Source organism: Carassius carassius, chromosome 28 (assembly GCF_963082965.1).
Source record: "Carassius carassius chromosome 28, fCarCar2.1, whole genome shotgun sequence".
Classification (NCBI taxonomy): domain Eukaryota; kingdom Metazoa; phylum Chordata; class Actinopteri; order Cypriniformes; family Cyprinidae; genus Carassius; species Carassius carassius.
This window is the reverse complement of record NC_081782.1, coordinates 31163588-31180085: the sequence shown is the minus strand read 5'-3', so window position 1 is coordinate 31180085 and position 16498 is coordinate 31163588. Positions and strand designations below refer to the sequence as shown.

At 41.5% G+C, this 16498-nt stretch overlaps 1 protein-coding gene across 4 annotated transcripts in view; it reads right to left on the bottom strand.

Annotated features, from left to right (window-relative positions):
• LOC132108301 (LIM domain kinase 1-like) overlaps nucleotides 1–16498 on the bottom strand; it is a 78165-nt gene that overhangs the window by 1148 nt on the left and 60519 nt on the right. For all 4 annotated transcript variants that reach the window (XM_059515000.1, XM_059515002.1, XM_059515001.1 and 1 more), the window contains 9 exons: nucleotides 16228–16415; nucleotides 15781–15967; nucleotides 8041–8127; nucleotides 7223–7354; nucleotides 7011–7070; nucleotides 6549–6614; nucleotides 4412–4580; nucleotides 3752–3807; nucleotides 3513–3670 (listed from right to left, as the gene is read on the bottom strand). In XM_059515000.1, coding sequence (XP_059370983.1) covers nucleotides 3513–3670; nucleotides 3752–3807; nucleotides 4412–4580; nucleotides 6549–6614; nucleotides 7011–7070; nucleotides 7223–7354; nucleotides 8041–8127; nucleotides 15781–15967; nucleotides 16228–16415 — 1103 coding nt within the window. The remainder of the gene's footprint in view (nucleotides 1–3512; nucleotides 3671–3751; nucleotides 3808–4411; nucleotides 4581–6548; nucleotides 6615–7010; nucleotides 7071–7222; nucleotides 7355–8040; nucleotides 8128–15780; nucleotides 15968–16227; nucleotides 16416–16498) is intronic.

Sequence of the window (16498 nt, the reverse complement as noted above, 5' to 3'; positions counted from 1 at the left end):
ACTTCAAGTTCCTCTGACGAGAAGCTTGGTGCCCTTTTTTACGTTGCTTCCCCAGCATATTCTGTATCTAACTCTCTCTCTCTGTTCATTGTAGATAGGTTGCTTTTTATTGAAAACATAAACCAATTGCAATCAATACCGCATTAAACAGAAGTAACTGCAGCTGCTTGCCAATCAATTCTGATTGTAAAGTACCTTACCATTAATGTAAAAGTGTATTATATAATTTTTAGAAGTCGTTAAACCCATGTCAAGAAGCGGCACAAGTGGCACAACGGTAAGGAAGGTGGATGATTAGCGAGGGATACCCGGTTCATCTAACCGTCACAACATATCATGTGAACATATTACTGACCATTTGATCATTTAATTTATAGTCTATATTATACTGATAACTTAAACTATGTTAAAATAAATGTTACTGTAATAATTTGAGGAATGTTTCTTTTGCATAGAACATGTTGTCTTTCTTAACGCTGTAATGCACCTTCATGTGAAGTGGAAAATCGATTCCTGAGCAATCGATGCCAACTAATTCAGCACCCTGACTTTGGACAGCGCTCTTGTAACGTCGGACGTAAGAGGCAGCGTGCTAAGAAGCTTCCTAAGGGGAACACACTTAGGAACATAAACAACTTTGGTAAGATATATCTTTTGAGTCTTCTTAGCGCGCTAAGAGTGAGCGTTATCGGGGAACCGGGCCCAGATTGATTAGATCAGATTGATAAGATCAGTGTGGTCATTCTTGAAGATCAGTTTTGCCTGAATGCTGATTACATTCACTGTTCTGCATCGCTGCATTTAATCTGTGAAAGAGACTCAACAGTTTCTAGCACGTCCAGTAAAGTGTTTTATTTACTGAGGGCATGCAGTTAGCCTAACTGAAATAAAATTAAAGTAAAATAAACAAATAAAGTTTCTTAATAAATAAAGCAGTACTGATGGCATAAAATCAAGAGTTGGTTTTGATTTAAAGGCCAGAAGCTATAACATAATGTACCAATATGATAAGATAAAGTTGATAAAGTTTATTACTTCTAACAAATATGTTTTTGCTCAAAACCTATCATAATTAAAAATAATTGGTTTATAGTTTCCACACAGGAGAGACTGTCTCGCTGGTGTTTGAAAACAAAGGACATGTATATCAGTACAGGCTTCAGCTATCAGCTACAATGACTGGAAAAATATTGGTATATTGAATATCGGCAAAATCTAATATCATGCATCCCTGACATGTTCATTTTGTGTGATTAATATGACATGATGCAGAAGGACTGACTGTCAATCAGAATGTCGTTATATGAACCAAACACTCCACATTGCTCTTCCTCCTATATTTCTATCATATGATAGAGTTTAGTAATATCACACCTATATCTGCACCACTGCACAAGTGACATTTATATTGTCAGTATTGCGGCAAACAAAAATATTACTATGAAGTCACAGCAGAACTTGTTGAGCATCACAGCGGTGATTCGTTACTGAATGAATACATGTTTTGTTTAACAAATCAAGTCAATGATTCAGTAATTCATTGATTAAGGAATGACTCATTAGTGCCTCGCTGCCACCTACTGCCAGTTTTAGCTTCACATTCACATGATTATTTCATTTTCTTTTAATCACCTTATATTTCAATATTTACCTAGTTATTTTCTAAAAGCCCATTGTTATCATTGTTTATGCAATGCTGAATGAAAATATGTCTTTCTCAAGCTACTTTTTTGTCATGTCTATACAATGCTTTTCTGATGTAACACAATGATTGTTGTTATTAGTGTTGTTAAACAATTAATCACATCCAAAATAAACGTTTTTGTTTACATAATATATGTGTATACCCTTATGAAACAAAAATATATTGCAGTATAGTGGAAAATATCATGTAATATATTAGGAATATATTCTTATATATATTTATTTTTTCCAATATATTGAAAGCGGCAATCATTTCTATATTTTGCAATATATTATATTTTAAATGTATCATCAATATATTATTAAATGTATTCAAATACATAAAATATTAGAAAATAAAAAGGGAAAATAATATATTACAATATATTTTAAGAAATATATTGGTAAATATATTTTCCTTTCGTAAGGGTACTGTGTATATTTATCATTTATATATAAATACGAACACATGCATGTACATATTTAAGAAAAATATTTTATGTTTATATTAGTGCTGTCAACGTTAACGCGTTAACGCATGCGATTAATTTTTGTCTGGTTTAACGTGTCAAAATATTTAACGCAATTAACGCAGCATCCGTATTTTCTGCCATCCGTTGGCTAGCTTTACATTATATGATCACGCTCTTATTCATTTAAATGCTTTTAAACATTTCAAGCGCGGCAAGACAAAAGAGAATGCGCTGTCTGTGAATGCCCTTATGTGACACATACACACGTACACACACACACACACACACACACACACACACACACACACACACACACAATGCATAGACAGGGCGCCGGAATCCAGTTCTCTTAAGCGCTTGAACTAACAATAAACATCCCAAAGTGCCAGTTTTGTCGATTATCCTCATAAGAGCAATCTTAAATGATTTATATAAAGTCTAAAATGACCAAAAAGAGTTGTGAGAGAATGAGGCGAGATCCATAGACAGTATATAAACGGTGAGATCCGCGTGTCTGTCTGCTCTTAAAGGGACAGCAGCCAATAAAGCTTCCTGTCAGTAAAGTTAAAGAACAAAGGGAACAGAGAAAATGACTCGCTGCTCTTGCCTAAATAACTTTTGTAGCTTTAATAAGGATTAACTATTTAATTTATAGTTTATGCAGTGCAGACTGCATATAACTTTGATAACTTTATTAAATTTCTGTATATTTCCTAACTGTTAAGACAGGAAGGGCAGGAGTAAACATGACATTTATTATGGGTTTATGTTAGCATTGTTTTAAGTTTAATTAAATTAAAAACTGTTATATTTTTGAAGCCTAATAATAAGTGTAAAAAAAATAAATAAATCAGTAGCTGTATTAATATCAGTAATACTGGCCTTCATTCATAAAAAGATGCCATTTAAACAAGTATTTAAAATATACTGTCTTTATGTTGTTTCTAAATTAATTTGATTAACTGTGAAATTATTACATTAAAAATATATTAAAAACGTACAAAAACATTTCTTTTTTTATTGCGATTAATCACAGAAAAAATGTGTGATTAATCTAGTTAAAGTTTTTAATCGATTGACAGCACTAGTTTATATATTAAATATGTATTTAATATATACATAATAACCATACACAGGACACACACATATATTATGTAAACAAAAACTTTTATATTGGATGTGATTAATCGTTTGACAGCACTGATTTTAAATGATCTTTTTTTTTTCAGACAAAGTTGATGTGATAAATTAGCAGTGAAATAATCAGCACATCATGTCATTGATAGATTAAGAGTCTGACTGGTTTGACAGCTCTAACAGTTTATATTAGTGTCCTGATGCGTTGGATCATCTAACCGTTTCTCAGCGTCCAGATCGCAGCAGAGCGCTGCCAGGGGGAAGAAAGCGCTCGGGCAGTCAGACGGGCAGTGATCCGCCAAAAACTCTGTCACGTTCAGCCCGAAGTCCACGGCGCGGGGCAAGCAGTCGGGATCGGCGTTGACTCGGCCGATGATCTGAGCCGGAGAGGAGAGAGCACACACTGCTTCACAGCGGTCCTCAGTAAACACACACACTTCCAGCATGCACACACTCACCTCACACAGCATGATGCCAAACGAGAAGATGTCCACCTTCTCATCGTAGCTCTTCCCTGAGAAACACACGGACATTTATCAACCTACAAGTTCAGGTTCATCAAACGGAATAAAGAAAAGAAATAAATAACATGTTTGTTTTGAAATAATGATGTGTGCACTTATATTCAAGGTGTAAATAAAGTACCGTATTTTTCTGACTATAAGTCGCACCTAAGTCGCATCAGTCTAAAAATACGTCATGATGAGGAAAAAAACATATATGTCGCACTGGACTATAAGTCGCATTTATTTAGAACCAAGAACCAAGAGAAAACATTACCGTCTCCAGCCGCGAGAGGGCGCTCTATGTCTTCAGTGTAGAGTACAGGAGCACTGAGCAGCATAGAGCGCCCTCTGGCAGCTGGAGACGGTAATGTTTTCTCTTGGTTCATGTCAAATTAATTTTGAAAAATAGGTCGCACCTGACTATAAGTTGCAGGACCAGACAAACTATGAAAAAAAGTGCGAAAAGTCCGGAAAATACGGTATTCATTTACTTTTTACATTTAGGAGACAAACATGATTTGAAACATGATTTCTAAGAACTTTTTACAAATCTTTGAAATAGGATTCATCCTAAACAGCACAAGAGCTGTCTGTGAGAACATCCTCTCTGACCGTGGATCATCTCGGGGGCCATCCAGTAGGGGTTTCCCACCACGGTGTATCTCTTTCTCCTGTCGGGTTTCCTCACGCCTGGGATCTGTCCTGACGTCAGCTTGTCCTGATTCTTGTCCTCCACCATGAGTCGGGACAGTCCGAAATCAGCCACGACAACACTGTTATTCTGTCAATCAACAACCAACACAATGACTGAAACTACAGTGATCTAGAAAAGCAGAGCACAGGACCTGAGACAACTGACTTCAGTGTGTAACTCTTCAGATGAATGTGACACACACACAAACACACACACAAACACACAAACACACACACACACACACACGCACACACAGACACTCACTCACACACACACACACACACACACACACACAGACACACACACACACACACACACACACACACACACACACAGACACAGACACACACACACACACACACACACACACACACACACACACACACACAGACACACACACACACACACACACACACACACACAGACACACACACACACACACACACACACACACACACACACACACACAGACACACACACACACACACACACACACACACACACACACACACACACACACACACACACAGACACACACACACACACACACACACACGCACACACAGACACACACAGACACTCACACACACACAGACACTCACACACACACACACACACACACACACACACAGACACAGACACACACACACACACACACACACACACACACACACACACAGACACACACACACACACACACACACACACACACACACACAGACACACACACACACACACACACACACACACACACACAGACACAGACACACACACACACACACACACACACACACACACACACACACACACACACACACACACAGACACACACACACACACGCACACACACGCACACACAGACACACACAGACACTCACACACACACACACACACACACACGCACACACACACACACACACACACACACACACACACACAGACACAGACACACACACACACACACACACACAGACACAGACACAGACACAGACACACACACACACACTCACACACACACACACACACACACACACACACACACACACACAGACACACACACACACACACACACACACACACACACAGACACAGACACACACACACACACACACACACACACACACACACAGACACACACACACACACACACACACACGCACACACAGACACACACAGACACTCACACACACACAGACACTCACACACACACACACACACACACGCACACACAGACACACACAGACACTCACACACACACACACACACACACACACACACAGACACTCACACACACACACACACACACACACACACACACACACAGACACTCACACACACACACAGACACTCACACACACACACACACACACACACACACACACACACACACACACACAGACAGACACACACAGACACTCACTCACACACACACACACACACACACACACACAGACACAGACACACACACACAGACACTCACACACACCACACACACACACACACACGCACACACAGACACACACAGACACTCACTCACACACACACACACACACACACACACACACACACACACACACACACACACACACACACACACACACAGACACACACACACACACACAGACTCTCACACACACACACACACACACACACAGACACAGACACTCACACACACACACACACACACAGACACTCACACACACACACACACACACACACACACACACACACACACACACACACACAGACACTCACACACACACACACACACACACACACACACACACACACAGACACTCACACACACACACACACACACACACACACACACAGACACAGACACTCACACACACACACACACACACACACACACACACACACACACACACACACACACACACAGACACTCACACACACACACACACACACACACACACACACACACAGACACTCACACACACACACACACACACACACACACAGACACAGACACTCACACACACACACACACACACACACACACACACACACACACACACACACACACACACTGACCTCTCTGACCAGGCAGTTGTGTGAGTTGAGGTCTCGGTGGATGATGTTCATGGAGTGCAGATACGCCTGAAGCACAGAAGGACTGATGAGAACATACTGCATTCACCACACTGATTTGTGTCATTAAGTTCATTATTGTTTTAATCAAAAATTTTTCAATGTTTTTTTAGTTTTTGTATGTTTTTAGTTTAGTTTTTAGCATTTTATAATACATTATAATAGCAATTTATAATTTATAGTTTATTTCATGTTTTTGTAAACATGCTAATGTTTTATCTTTAATTAGTTTTAGCTTTAGTTTTAATTAATACAAAAACAAAAAAATATTAATAAAAAAGTTTGAGGTTTTTCACCCTTTTAGATTATAACATATGAATGTAAAATAATTAGTGAAGTATTGGAGAAAATGTTTAAAAGTCATGAGATGTGGGCTGAATGTCCAGATGAGGGCAGCACACTCACCATCCCAGAGGAGATGTCCTTGGCAAAACTCACTCTCTGTTTCCACGGATAACCGCTGTCCTGCACAGTCCAGACACATTCACGTTCAGAAAGACAATATTCATGCTCACACTTGTACAACAGTACACAGGACTGTGAGTGTCCTGAACCTGAGACACGCTTTACATTATCACTTCAAACAAACACACACACACACACACACACACACACACCATATTCTTGATGATGTCTCTCAGCGTTCCTCCTTTGATGTACTCAGTGATGAAGTTGAGCCGCTTGTCTTTGTAGAGGACACCGATGAACTTCAGTACGTTCGGATGATCCAAACATCTCATGACCTTCACCTGAACACACAGAGCTATAGTCACAAACACATCTGAGATAACAGAGCGTGAGCTAAGCTTACGCAAATCACACACACACACACACACACGAATGCAGTGCATGGAAGCTCTAATAATGTTCATTCTGATGACGGGCAGTTCAGTGTTCACAGGACTGTTTGGTATGATGTGTCGATGATACGCTGATGAATGTTGTGAAACAACGTTTTCTTCGGTTAATGTCTATTGTATATGGCGTAACAGTAATGTTTGACTGGTCTTCTCCAGCGCTCAGGAGTAGATGTGCTGATCTTGTGACAGTCAGCATGAACCCATCATAGACAAGCCTTCGCTAGGGTTTCTGTGCTCCTTCCACTGGTGAAGCTGAAGGTGCTGACACTCACCAGACTCCTACAGACTCATTCTCCTCGTGTGACCCCTGAGCATGCTGGGTAAATCGTGTGTAGTGTGTGTGCTTTATAGTATATTTTTGTTTAATGCCATGTCAGCATCTTAGGCTATTTTTATGGCAAAACATATATATATATATATACAAGGATAACAAACACAATAAAAACCAGCAAACAAAGAAAAACAAGTTTTTAAATTTTTTACATTAACATATGGTACAAATTCTAAAACTTTCTCTGGCAAAAATATACTAAACTCTTCAAGTGAGTTGTGTGTGTGCTTTAGTGTGTCATCACCTCTTTGAGGAAGGTCCACTGTGTTTCCTCGTCGAATCGAATTAGTTCCTTCATCACCATCACCTCTCCTGTCTCTCTGTGAGTCACCTGACAATCACACACACACACACACACACAATGTGGGTATTTGGACAGGCCCCAAGTGTGATACAACGATTCACTACTGTGCAGACTACTGTGACGAGATGCATAGCAGATTGTCATCACTCAATGGCTGGATGTCTAAGTGGTGCCCACAGAATAACATAGGTTTCATAGACAATTGGACGAGCTTTTGGGGCAGACCTGACCTGTTTAAAAGAGATGGTCTTCATCCCTCCTGGGGTGGCGCCACTCTTCTCTCTAGAAATTTGGCAAATAGTCTTCGTGTTTATACTTGACTAACTGGGGCCCAGGTCAGGAAGCAGACAGACTGGCTAAACCGACCGTCTGCTAGCCGCCTCCCGTCACAGAGGTCAGTTAATTCTCAGCACATAGAGACTCTTTCACCTAGATATCACACTATAGAGACTGTGTCTGTTCCCCGAACTAGAAAATACAAAAAACGTCCAAACCAAGTTAAGATTAACAATTTAATTGAGGTTCAACAAATAAAAAACAGAAGCAATATGGATAAAAAAATGATAAAGCTTGGCTTATTGAATATCAGATCCCTTTCTACGAAAACACTTTTTGTAAATAATATGATCACTGATCATAATATAGATGTACTCTGTTTGACAGAAACCTGGCTAAAACCTGATGATTACATTATTTTAAATGAGTCCACCCCCCAAGATTACTGTTATAAACATGAGCCACGTCTAAAAGGCAAAGGGGGAGGTGTTGCTTCAATTTATAACAACGTTTTCAGGATTTCTCAGAGGGCAGGCTTCAAGTATAACTCGTTTGCTTCATATAACATTATCCAGCAAAAACAATTATTTAGTTTTGTGCAAACTTCATATAGCTAAAATTGTAAATTCTACTTCTTGTTACAAGTATGGAAGAACCATCACTTCTACCACAAAAGACTGCTTTTTAAGTTATCTTCCTGATGTATCCAAATTCCTTAGCATATCCAAAACCTCAGAACAACTTGATGATGTAACAGAAACTATGGACTCTCTCTTTTCTAGCGATTTAAATACAGTTGCTCCTTTACGCTTAAGGAAGGTTAAGGAAAACACTTTGACACCATGGTATAATGAGCATACTCGCACCCTAAAGAGAGCAGCCCGAAAAATGGAGCGCAGCTGGAGGAAAACAATACTAGAGGTATTTCGTATTGCTTGGCGGGAAAGTAACATATCCTACAGAAAAGCATTAAAAACTGCTAGATCCGATTACTTTTCTTCTCTTTTAGAAGAATACAAACATAACCCCAGGTATTTATTCAATACAGTGGCTAAATTAATGAAAAATAAAACCTCAACAAGTGTTGACATTTCCCAACACCACAGCAGTAATGACTTTATAAACTACTTTAATTCTAAAATCGATACTATTAGAGATAAAATTGCAACCATTCAGCCGTCAGCTACGGTATCACATCAGACAGTGCACTATAGACCCCTGAGGAACAGTTCCACTCATTCTCTACCATAGGAGAGGAAGAATTGTATAAACTTGTTAAATCATCTAAACCAACAACATGGATGTTAGACCCTATACCTATATCTAAGCTCCTAAAAGAGGTGCTTCCACAAGTCATACTGTAGATCCTCTTCTGACTATTATTAATTCCTCATTGTCATTAGGACATGTCCCCAAAACCTTCAAACTGGCTGTTATTAAGCCTCTCATCAAAAAACCACAGCTTGACCCCAAAGAACTAGTTAATTATAGACCAATCTCGAATCTCCCTTTTCTGTCCAATATACTAGAAAAGGTGGTATCCTCACAATTATATTCCTTCTTAGAGAAAAATGGTATATGTGAGGATTTCCAGTCAGGATTTAGACCGTATCATAGTACTGAGACTGCTCTCCTTAGAGTTACAAATGATCTGCTCTTATCATCTGATCGTGGGTGTATCTCTCTATTAGTTTTATTGGATCTCAGTGCTGCGTTTGACACAATTGACCACAACATTCTTTTGCATAGACTTGAACACTTTGTTGGCATCAGTGGAAGTGCATTAGCATGGTTTAAATCGTACTTATATGACCGCCATCAGTTCGTAGCAGTGAATTAAGATGTATCATATCGATCACAAGTGCAGTATGGAGTACCTCAAGGCTCAGTACTAGGGCCGCTACTCTTCACGCTTTATATGTTACCCTTGGGAGATATCATCAGGAAACATGGTGTTAGCTTTCAGTGTTATGCTGATGATACTCAGCTCTATATTTCTTTGCGACCAATTTGAAAAACTAATGGAATTCATAGTTGATATAAAAAACTGGATGACGAGTAATTTCTTACTGCTAAATTCTGAAAAAAACAGAGGTGTTAATTATATGACCTAAAAACTCTTTAGGCTTGTAATAACCTAGAACACTGTCTAAGACTTGATGGTTGCTCTGTCAATTCTTCATCATCAGTTAGGAACCTAGGTGTGCTATTTGATCGCAATTTTTCCTTAGAAAGCCACATTTCTAGCATTTGTAAAACTGCATTTTTCCATATCAAAAATATATCTAAATTAAGGCCTATGCTCTCAATGTCAAATGCAGAAATGTTAATCCATGCATTTATGACCTCAAGGTTAGATTATTGTAATGCTTTATTGGGTGGTTGTTCTGCACGCTTAGTAAACAAACTACAGCTAGTCCAAAATGCAGCAGCAAGAGTTCTTACTAGAACCAGGAAGTATGACCATATTAGCCCGGTCCTGTCAACACTGCACTGGCTCCCTATCAAACATCGTATAGATTTTAAAATATTGCTTATTACTTATAAAGCCCTGAATGGTTTAGCACCTCAGTATTTGAATGAGCTCCTTTTACATTAAATCAGAATCAGAAATCAGAATGAGCTTTATTGCCAGGTATGTTTACACATACGAGGAATTTGTTTTCGTGACAGAAGCTCTGCAGTACAACAGAATGACAGCGACAGAACATAAAACACATAATAAAAGAATATAAAAATACCAAAAATACAAATAAGTAGATAAGGAATGACAATATACAAATTTACAATTGTAGGCAGGTATATTACAAAAATGCAGTTATGTATGTACATGTTTATTATGTGCAAAATGTAAGTGTATACTAAGTATGTGTGTTAGATAAATTAAGTGTATGTGTATATAAATATAAAGTGTAGTGTGTTAATTGTGTTCAGTGTGTATCAGCTGTTCATAAGATGGATTGCCTGAGGGAAGAAACTGTTCCTGTGTCTGGTCGTTCTGGTGCTCAGTGCTCTGTAGCGTCGACCAGATGGCAACAGTTCAAAGAGGGAGTTTGCTGGATGTGAGGGGTCCAGAGTGATTTTAACAGCCCTTTTGCTCACTCTGGATAAGTACAGTTCTTGAATAGATGGGAGAGTTGAGCCGATGATTCGCTCAGCAGTCCGGACTACCCTCTGTAGTCTTCTGAGGTCAGAATTAGAAGCTGAGCTGAACCAGACAGTTACTGAAGTGCAGAGGATGGATTCGATGATGGTGGAGTAGAACTGTTTCAGCAGATCCTGTGGCAGGATAAACTTCCTCAGCTGGCGAAGGAAGTACAACCTCTGCTGGGCCTTTTTCACAATGGAGTCAATGTGAATGTCCCACTTCAGGTCCTGAGAGATAGTGGTGCCCAGGAACCTGAATGACTCCACTGCAGTCACAGTGCTGTTCATGATGGTGAGTGGGGGGAGTGCAGGGGGGTTTCTCCTGAAGTCCACGATCATCTCCACTGTTAGGGCGTGTTAAGCTCCAGGTTGTTGAGAGTGCACCAGACAGCCAGCTCTTTAACCTCCTGTCTGTAAGCAGACTCGTTACTATCCTGAATGAGGCCGATGAGTGTGGTGTCATCTGCAAACTTCAGGAGCTTGACAGAGGGGTCGTTAGACGTGCAATCATTAGTGTACAGGGAGAAGAGCAGTGGGGAGAGAACGCAGCCCTGGGGAGCTCCGGTGCTGATTGTACGGGTGCTGGATGTGTATTTTCCCAGCCTCACTAGCTGCTGCCTGTCTGTCAGGAAGCTGTTGATCCACTGACAGACGGAGGTGGGCACGGAGAGCTGAGTTAGTTTGGGCAGGAGGACGTTTGGCATGATCGTGTTAAAGGCCGAGCTGAAGTCCACAAACAGGATCCTCACATAGGTCCCCGGTCTGTCTAGGTGTTGCAGAACATAGTGCAGTCCAATGTTTACTGCATCGTCCACAGACCTGTTTGCTCTGTAGGCAAACTGAAGAGGATCCAGCAAGGGTCCAGTGATGTCCTTCAGGTGGGCCAGCACCAGTTTTTCAAATGACTTCATGACTACGGATGTTAAAGCCACAGGCCTGTAGTCATTTAGTCCTGTAATTTTGGGTTTCTTGGGGATGGGGATGATGGTGGAGCATTTGAAGCATGAAGGGACTTCGCACAGCTCCAGCGATCTGTTGAAGATCTTTGTGAAGATGGAGGCCAGCTGGTCAGCACAGGATTTCAGACAGGCTGGTGTAACACAATCTGGGCCTGGTGCTTTTTTCCTTTTCTGCTTCCGGAAGACCTGGCGCACCGCATCCTCGCTGATCTGTATTGCAGGTGTGGGGGAGAGGGGGGATGCAGGAGGTGTGAATGGTGAGAGTGCTTGATTGGAGAGGTGTTCAGGGCGGGTTGCAGGAGTTGTTATTGGTGTGAACGGTTGTGTGGAGAGGCATTCAGGGTTGGTTGCAGGAGTTGTTATTGGTGTGAACGGTTGTGTGGAGAGGCATTCAGGGTTGGTTGCAGGAGTTGTGAATGGTGTGAATGGTTGTGTGGGGAGGTGTTCAGGGCAGGTGATGGGTGTTCTTTCAAACCTGCAGTAAAACTCGTTCAGATCGTCTGCCAGTCGTTGATTCTCCACAGTGCTGGGGGGTGGTGTCTTGTAATTGGTGATCTTCTTTACACTTTTCCACACTGATGCGGAGTCGTTCGAAGTGAACTGAGTCCTTATTTTTTCAGAATAATTCCTCTTTGCCACTCTGATCTCCTTTTCCAGTGTGTATTTAACCTGTTTATACAAGACATTGTCCCCCTTCACGTAAGCATCTTCTTTGGCCTGACGGAGCTGTCTGAGTTTTGCAGTGAACCACGGTTTGTCATTGTTGTAATTTAGTTGAGTCTTGGTAGGAATACACATATCCTCACAGAAACTGATATATGATGTTACGGTCTCTGTGAGTTCATCTAGATCGGTGGCAGCAGCTTCAAAAACACTCCAGTCAGTGATGTCAAAACAAGATTGTAAATCCTGCTCTGCTTCATTAGTCCATCTTTTTACAGTCCTTAATACAGGTTTAGCTGATTTTAGTTTCTGCCTGTAGGTCGGTATAAGATGAACCAGAAGGTGATCAGAACGTCCCAAAGCTGCTCGTGGAACAGAGTGATATGCATCCTTTATTGTAGTGTAACAGTGATCCAGTATATTACTGTCTCTGGTGGGACAGGTAACATGCTGTCTGTATTTTGGCAGTTCACGGGAGAGATTGGCTTTATTAAAGTCCCCGAGAATGATTAAAACAGAGTCCGGGTGTTGTTGTTCTGTCTCTGTGATCTGATCAGCGAGTTTCTGTAAAGCCAGACTTACTTGCGCTTGCGGAGGGATGTAAACACTAACCAGAATGAGCGAGTGAAACTCCCGCGGCGAATAGAACGGTTTGCAGTTGACAAACTGCATTTCTAGATCAGGACAGCAAATCTTCTTTAACACAGTTACATCTGTACACCACCGTTCATTGATGTAAAAGCATGTCCCGCCGCCGCGCGATTTCCCCGTTGATTCTGCGTCGCGATCCGCTCTAAACAGCTGAAAGCCCGGCAGATGGAGCGCGCTGTCCGGTATGGCGTCATTCAGCCAGGTTTCCGTGAAACACAGAGCAGCAGAGTGTGTGAAATCCTTATTTGACCGAGAAAGCAGAAGGAGTTCGTCCGTTTTGTTGGGTAGAGAGCGTAGATTTGCCAGATGGATGCTAGGCAACGGCGTTCGAAATCCGCGCTTCCTCAGTCTGACGAGCGCTCCCGCTCGCTTTCCCCGCCTGCGCGTCCTGAAGCGCTTGATCAGCGCTGCTGCTCCTCCGATAACAATGTTCAGTAAAACGTCTGAATAATTAAAATCCGGAAAAACATCTTCTGGTGCGTTCTGCCGAATGTTCAGCAGTGCATCCCTGGTGAAACTGATTGCAGGAATATAACTAAAGACAGGACAAACTAACAAAAAGACAAAAACATATGCAGAGCACGTCACGGAGGCAGCCATCCTGTACCGGCGCCAACTCTATATTTTTATAATGCTCTACGTCCGCTACGTTCTCAAAACTCAGACAATTTGATAATACCTAGAATATCAAAATCAACTGCGGGCGGCAGATCCTTTTCCTATTTGGCGCCTAAACTCTGGAATAACCTACCTAACATTGTTCGGGAGGCAGACACACTCTTGCAGTTTAAATCTAGATTAAAGACCCATCTCTTTAACCTGGCTTACACATAACATACTAATATGCTTTTAATATCCAAATCCGTTAAAGGATTTTTAGGCTACATTAATTAGGTAAACCGGAACCGGAAACACTTCCCATAACACCCTATGTACTTGCTACATCATTAGAAGAATGGCATCTACGCTAATATTAGTCTGTTTCTCTCTTGTTCCGAGGTCACCGTAGCCACCAGATCCAGTCTGTGTACAGATCAGAGGGTCACTGCAGTCACCCGGATCCAGTACGTATCCAGACCAGATGGTGGATCAGCACCTAGAAAGGACCTCTACATCCCTGAAAGACAGCGGAGACCAGGACAACTAGAGCCCCAGATACAGATCCCCTGTAAAGACCTTGTCTCAGAGGAGCACCAGGACAAGACCACAGGAAACAGATGATCCTTCTGCACAATCTGACTTTGCTGCAGCCTGGAATTGAACTACTGGTTTCGTCTGGTCAGAGGAGAACTGGCCCCCCAACTTAGCCTGGTTTCTCCCAAGGTTTTTTTCTCCATTCTGTCACCGATGGAGTTTCGGTTCCTTGCCGCTGTCGCCTCTGGCTTGCTTAGTTGGGGTCACTTCATCTACAGCGATATCGTTGACTTGATTGCAAATAAATGCACAGACACTATTTAACTGAACAGAGATGACATCACTGAATTCAATGATGAACTGCCTTTAACTATCATTTTGCATTATTGACACACTGTTTCCTAATGAATGTTGTTCAGTTGCTTTGACGCAATGTATTTTGTTTAAAGCGCTATATAAATAAAGGTGACTTGACTTGACTTGACTCGGGCTCTAAATGATTCACTACTGCACAGACTCTTGACATCGACATTGTGTGTGTGTGTGTTTGTAGTGAGGACAGATAGTGTGTGTGTGTGTGTGAACCTACTTAACCATATTTTGGGGACAAATTTGTACCTAGAAGTGAGCTAAATCTGACAAAAACCTCCCTTTAGGGACGTCCTCATTGGTAAAACTGTTATACATTTACAGTAAACAAAGTTTTCTTTCAATTGTAAAAATGTAGTATTATGTGAGGGGTAGGTTAGGTGTAGGATGATAGAAAATACAGTTTGTTCAGTATAAAAACCATTACACCTATGGAGAGTCCCCATTTAGAGTGTGTGTGTGTGTGTGTGAGCGCGCTCACCTTTATGGCCTGTCCGAAGCAGCCTGTACCCAGGACCTCTCCGTGGATCAGGTCCGAGGCTCTGAATATTCGGTGTGTGCGGCTGGACACGACACGCAGCGACTCGGAGCGGCCGATGTCTTTCCTCAGAGACAGTGGAGATGGAGTGTTACTGGAGCACGGAGATTTATCGATACTGTAGCTGCGCCTGTGCAAACACACACATCGACTGAGTTCAAATCAGCCTCAAATAACTTATGTAGAATAACATGCATCTTAACAACCGATGACAGCTAAATGGACCGAACACACACTGAGACGGTGATGCAGCAGAACAGACGGTGTAGCTGTTAGCATGCTGTTATTCAGTGAGGAGTTACATGCCAAAGTTTGGATACTTATTTAAACTCTAACAATCGATTCCTGACATAACAAACACACTGCAAAAGCGTGGTGTGTTTAACTGACGTGATGATCCGCGAGCGCAGGTTGTTAATGTCCTGGCTGGGGGGCCGTGTGATGGGTGTGATGGGACTGGGTCCCTCAGACGGGGGTGTTGGCCTGTCCACCTGGTCCTCCGAGGGACTGTGGTCATGAGGGTCATGTTCAATGGTCAGCTGCAGCAGACGACTGGTCTCTTGGATCAGCAGATCAATCTGACACACACACACACACACACATCAGGCTTTGAGTCAAACACACTGTCATAAAGGCCAGAAACATGACTGAATGCATGAAT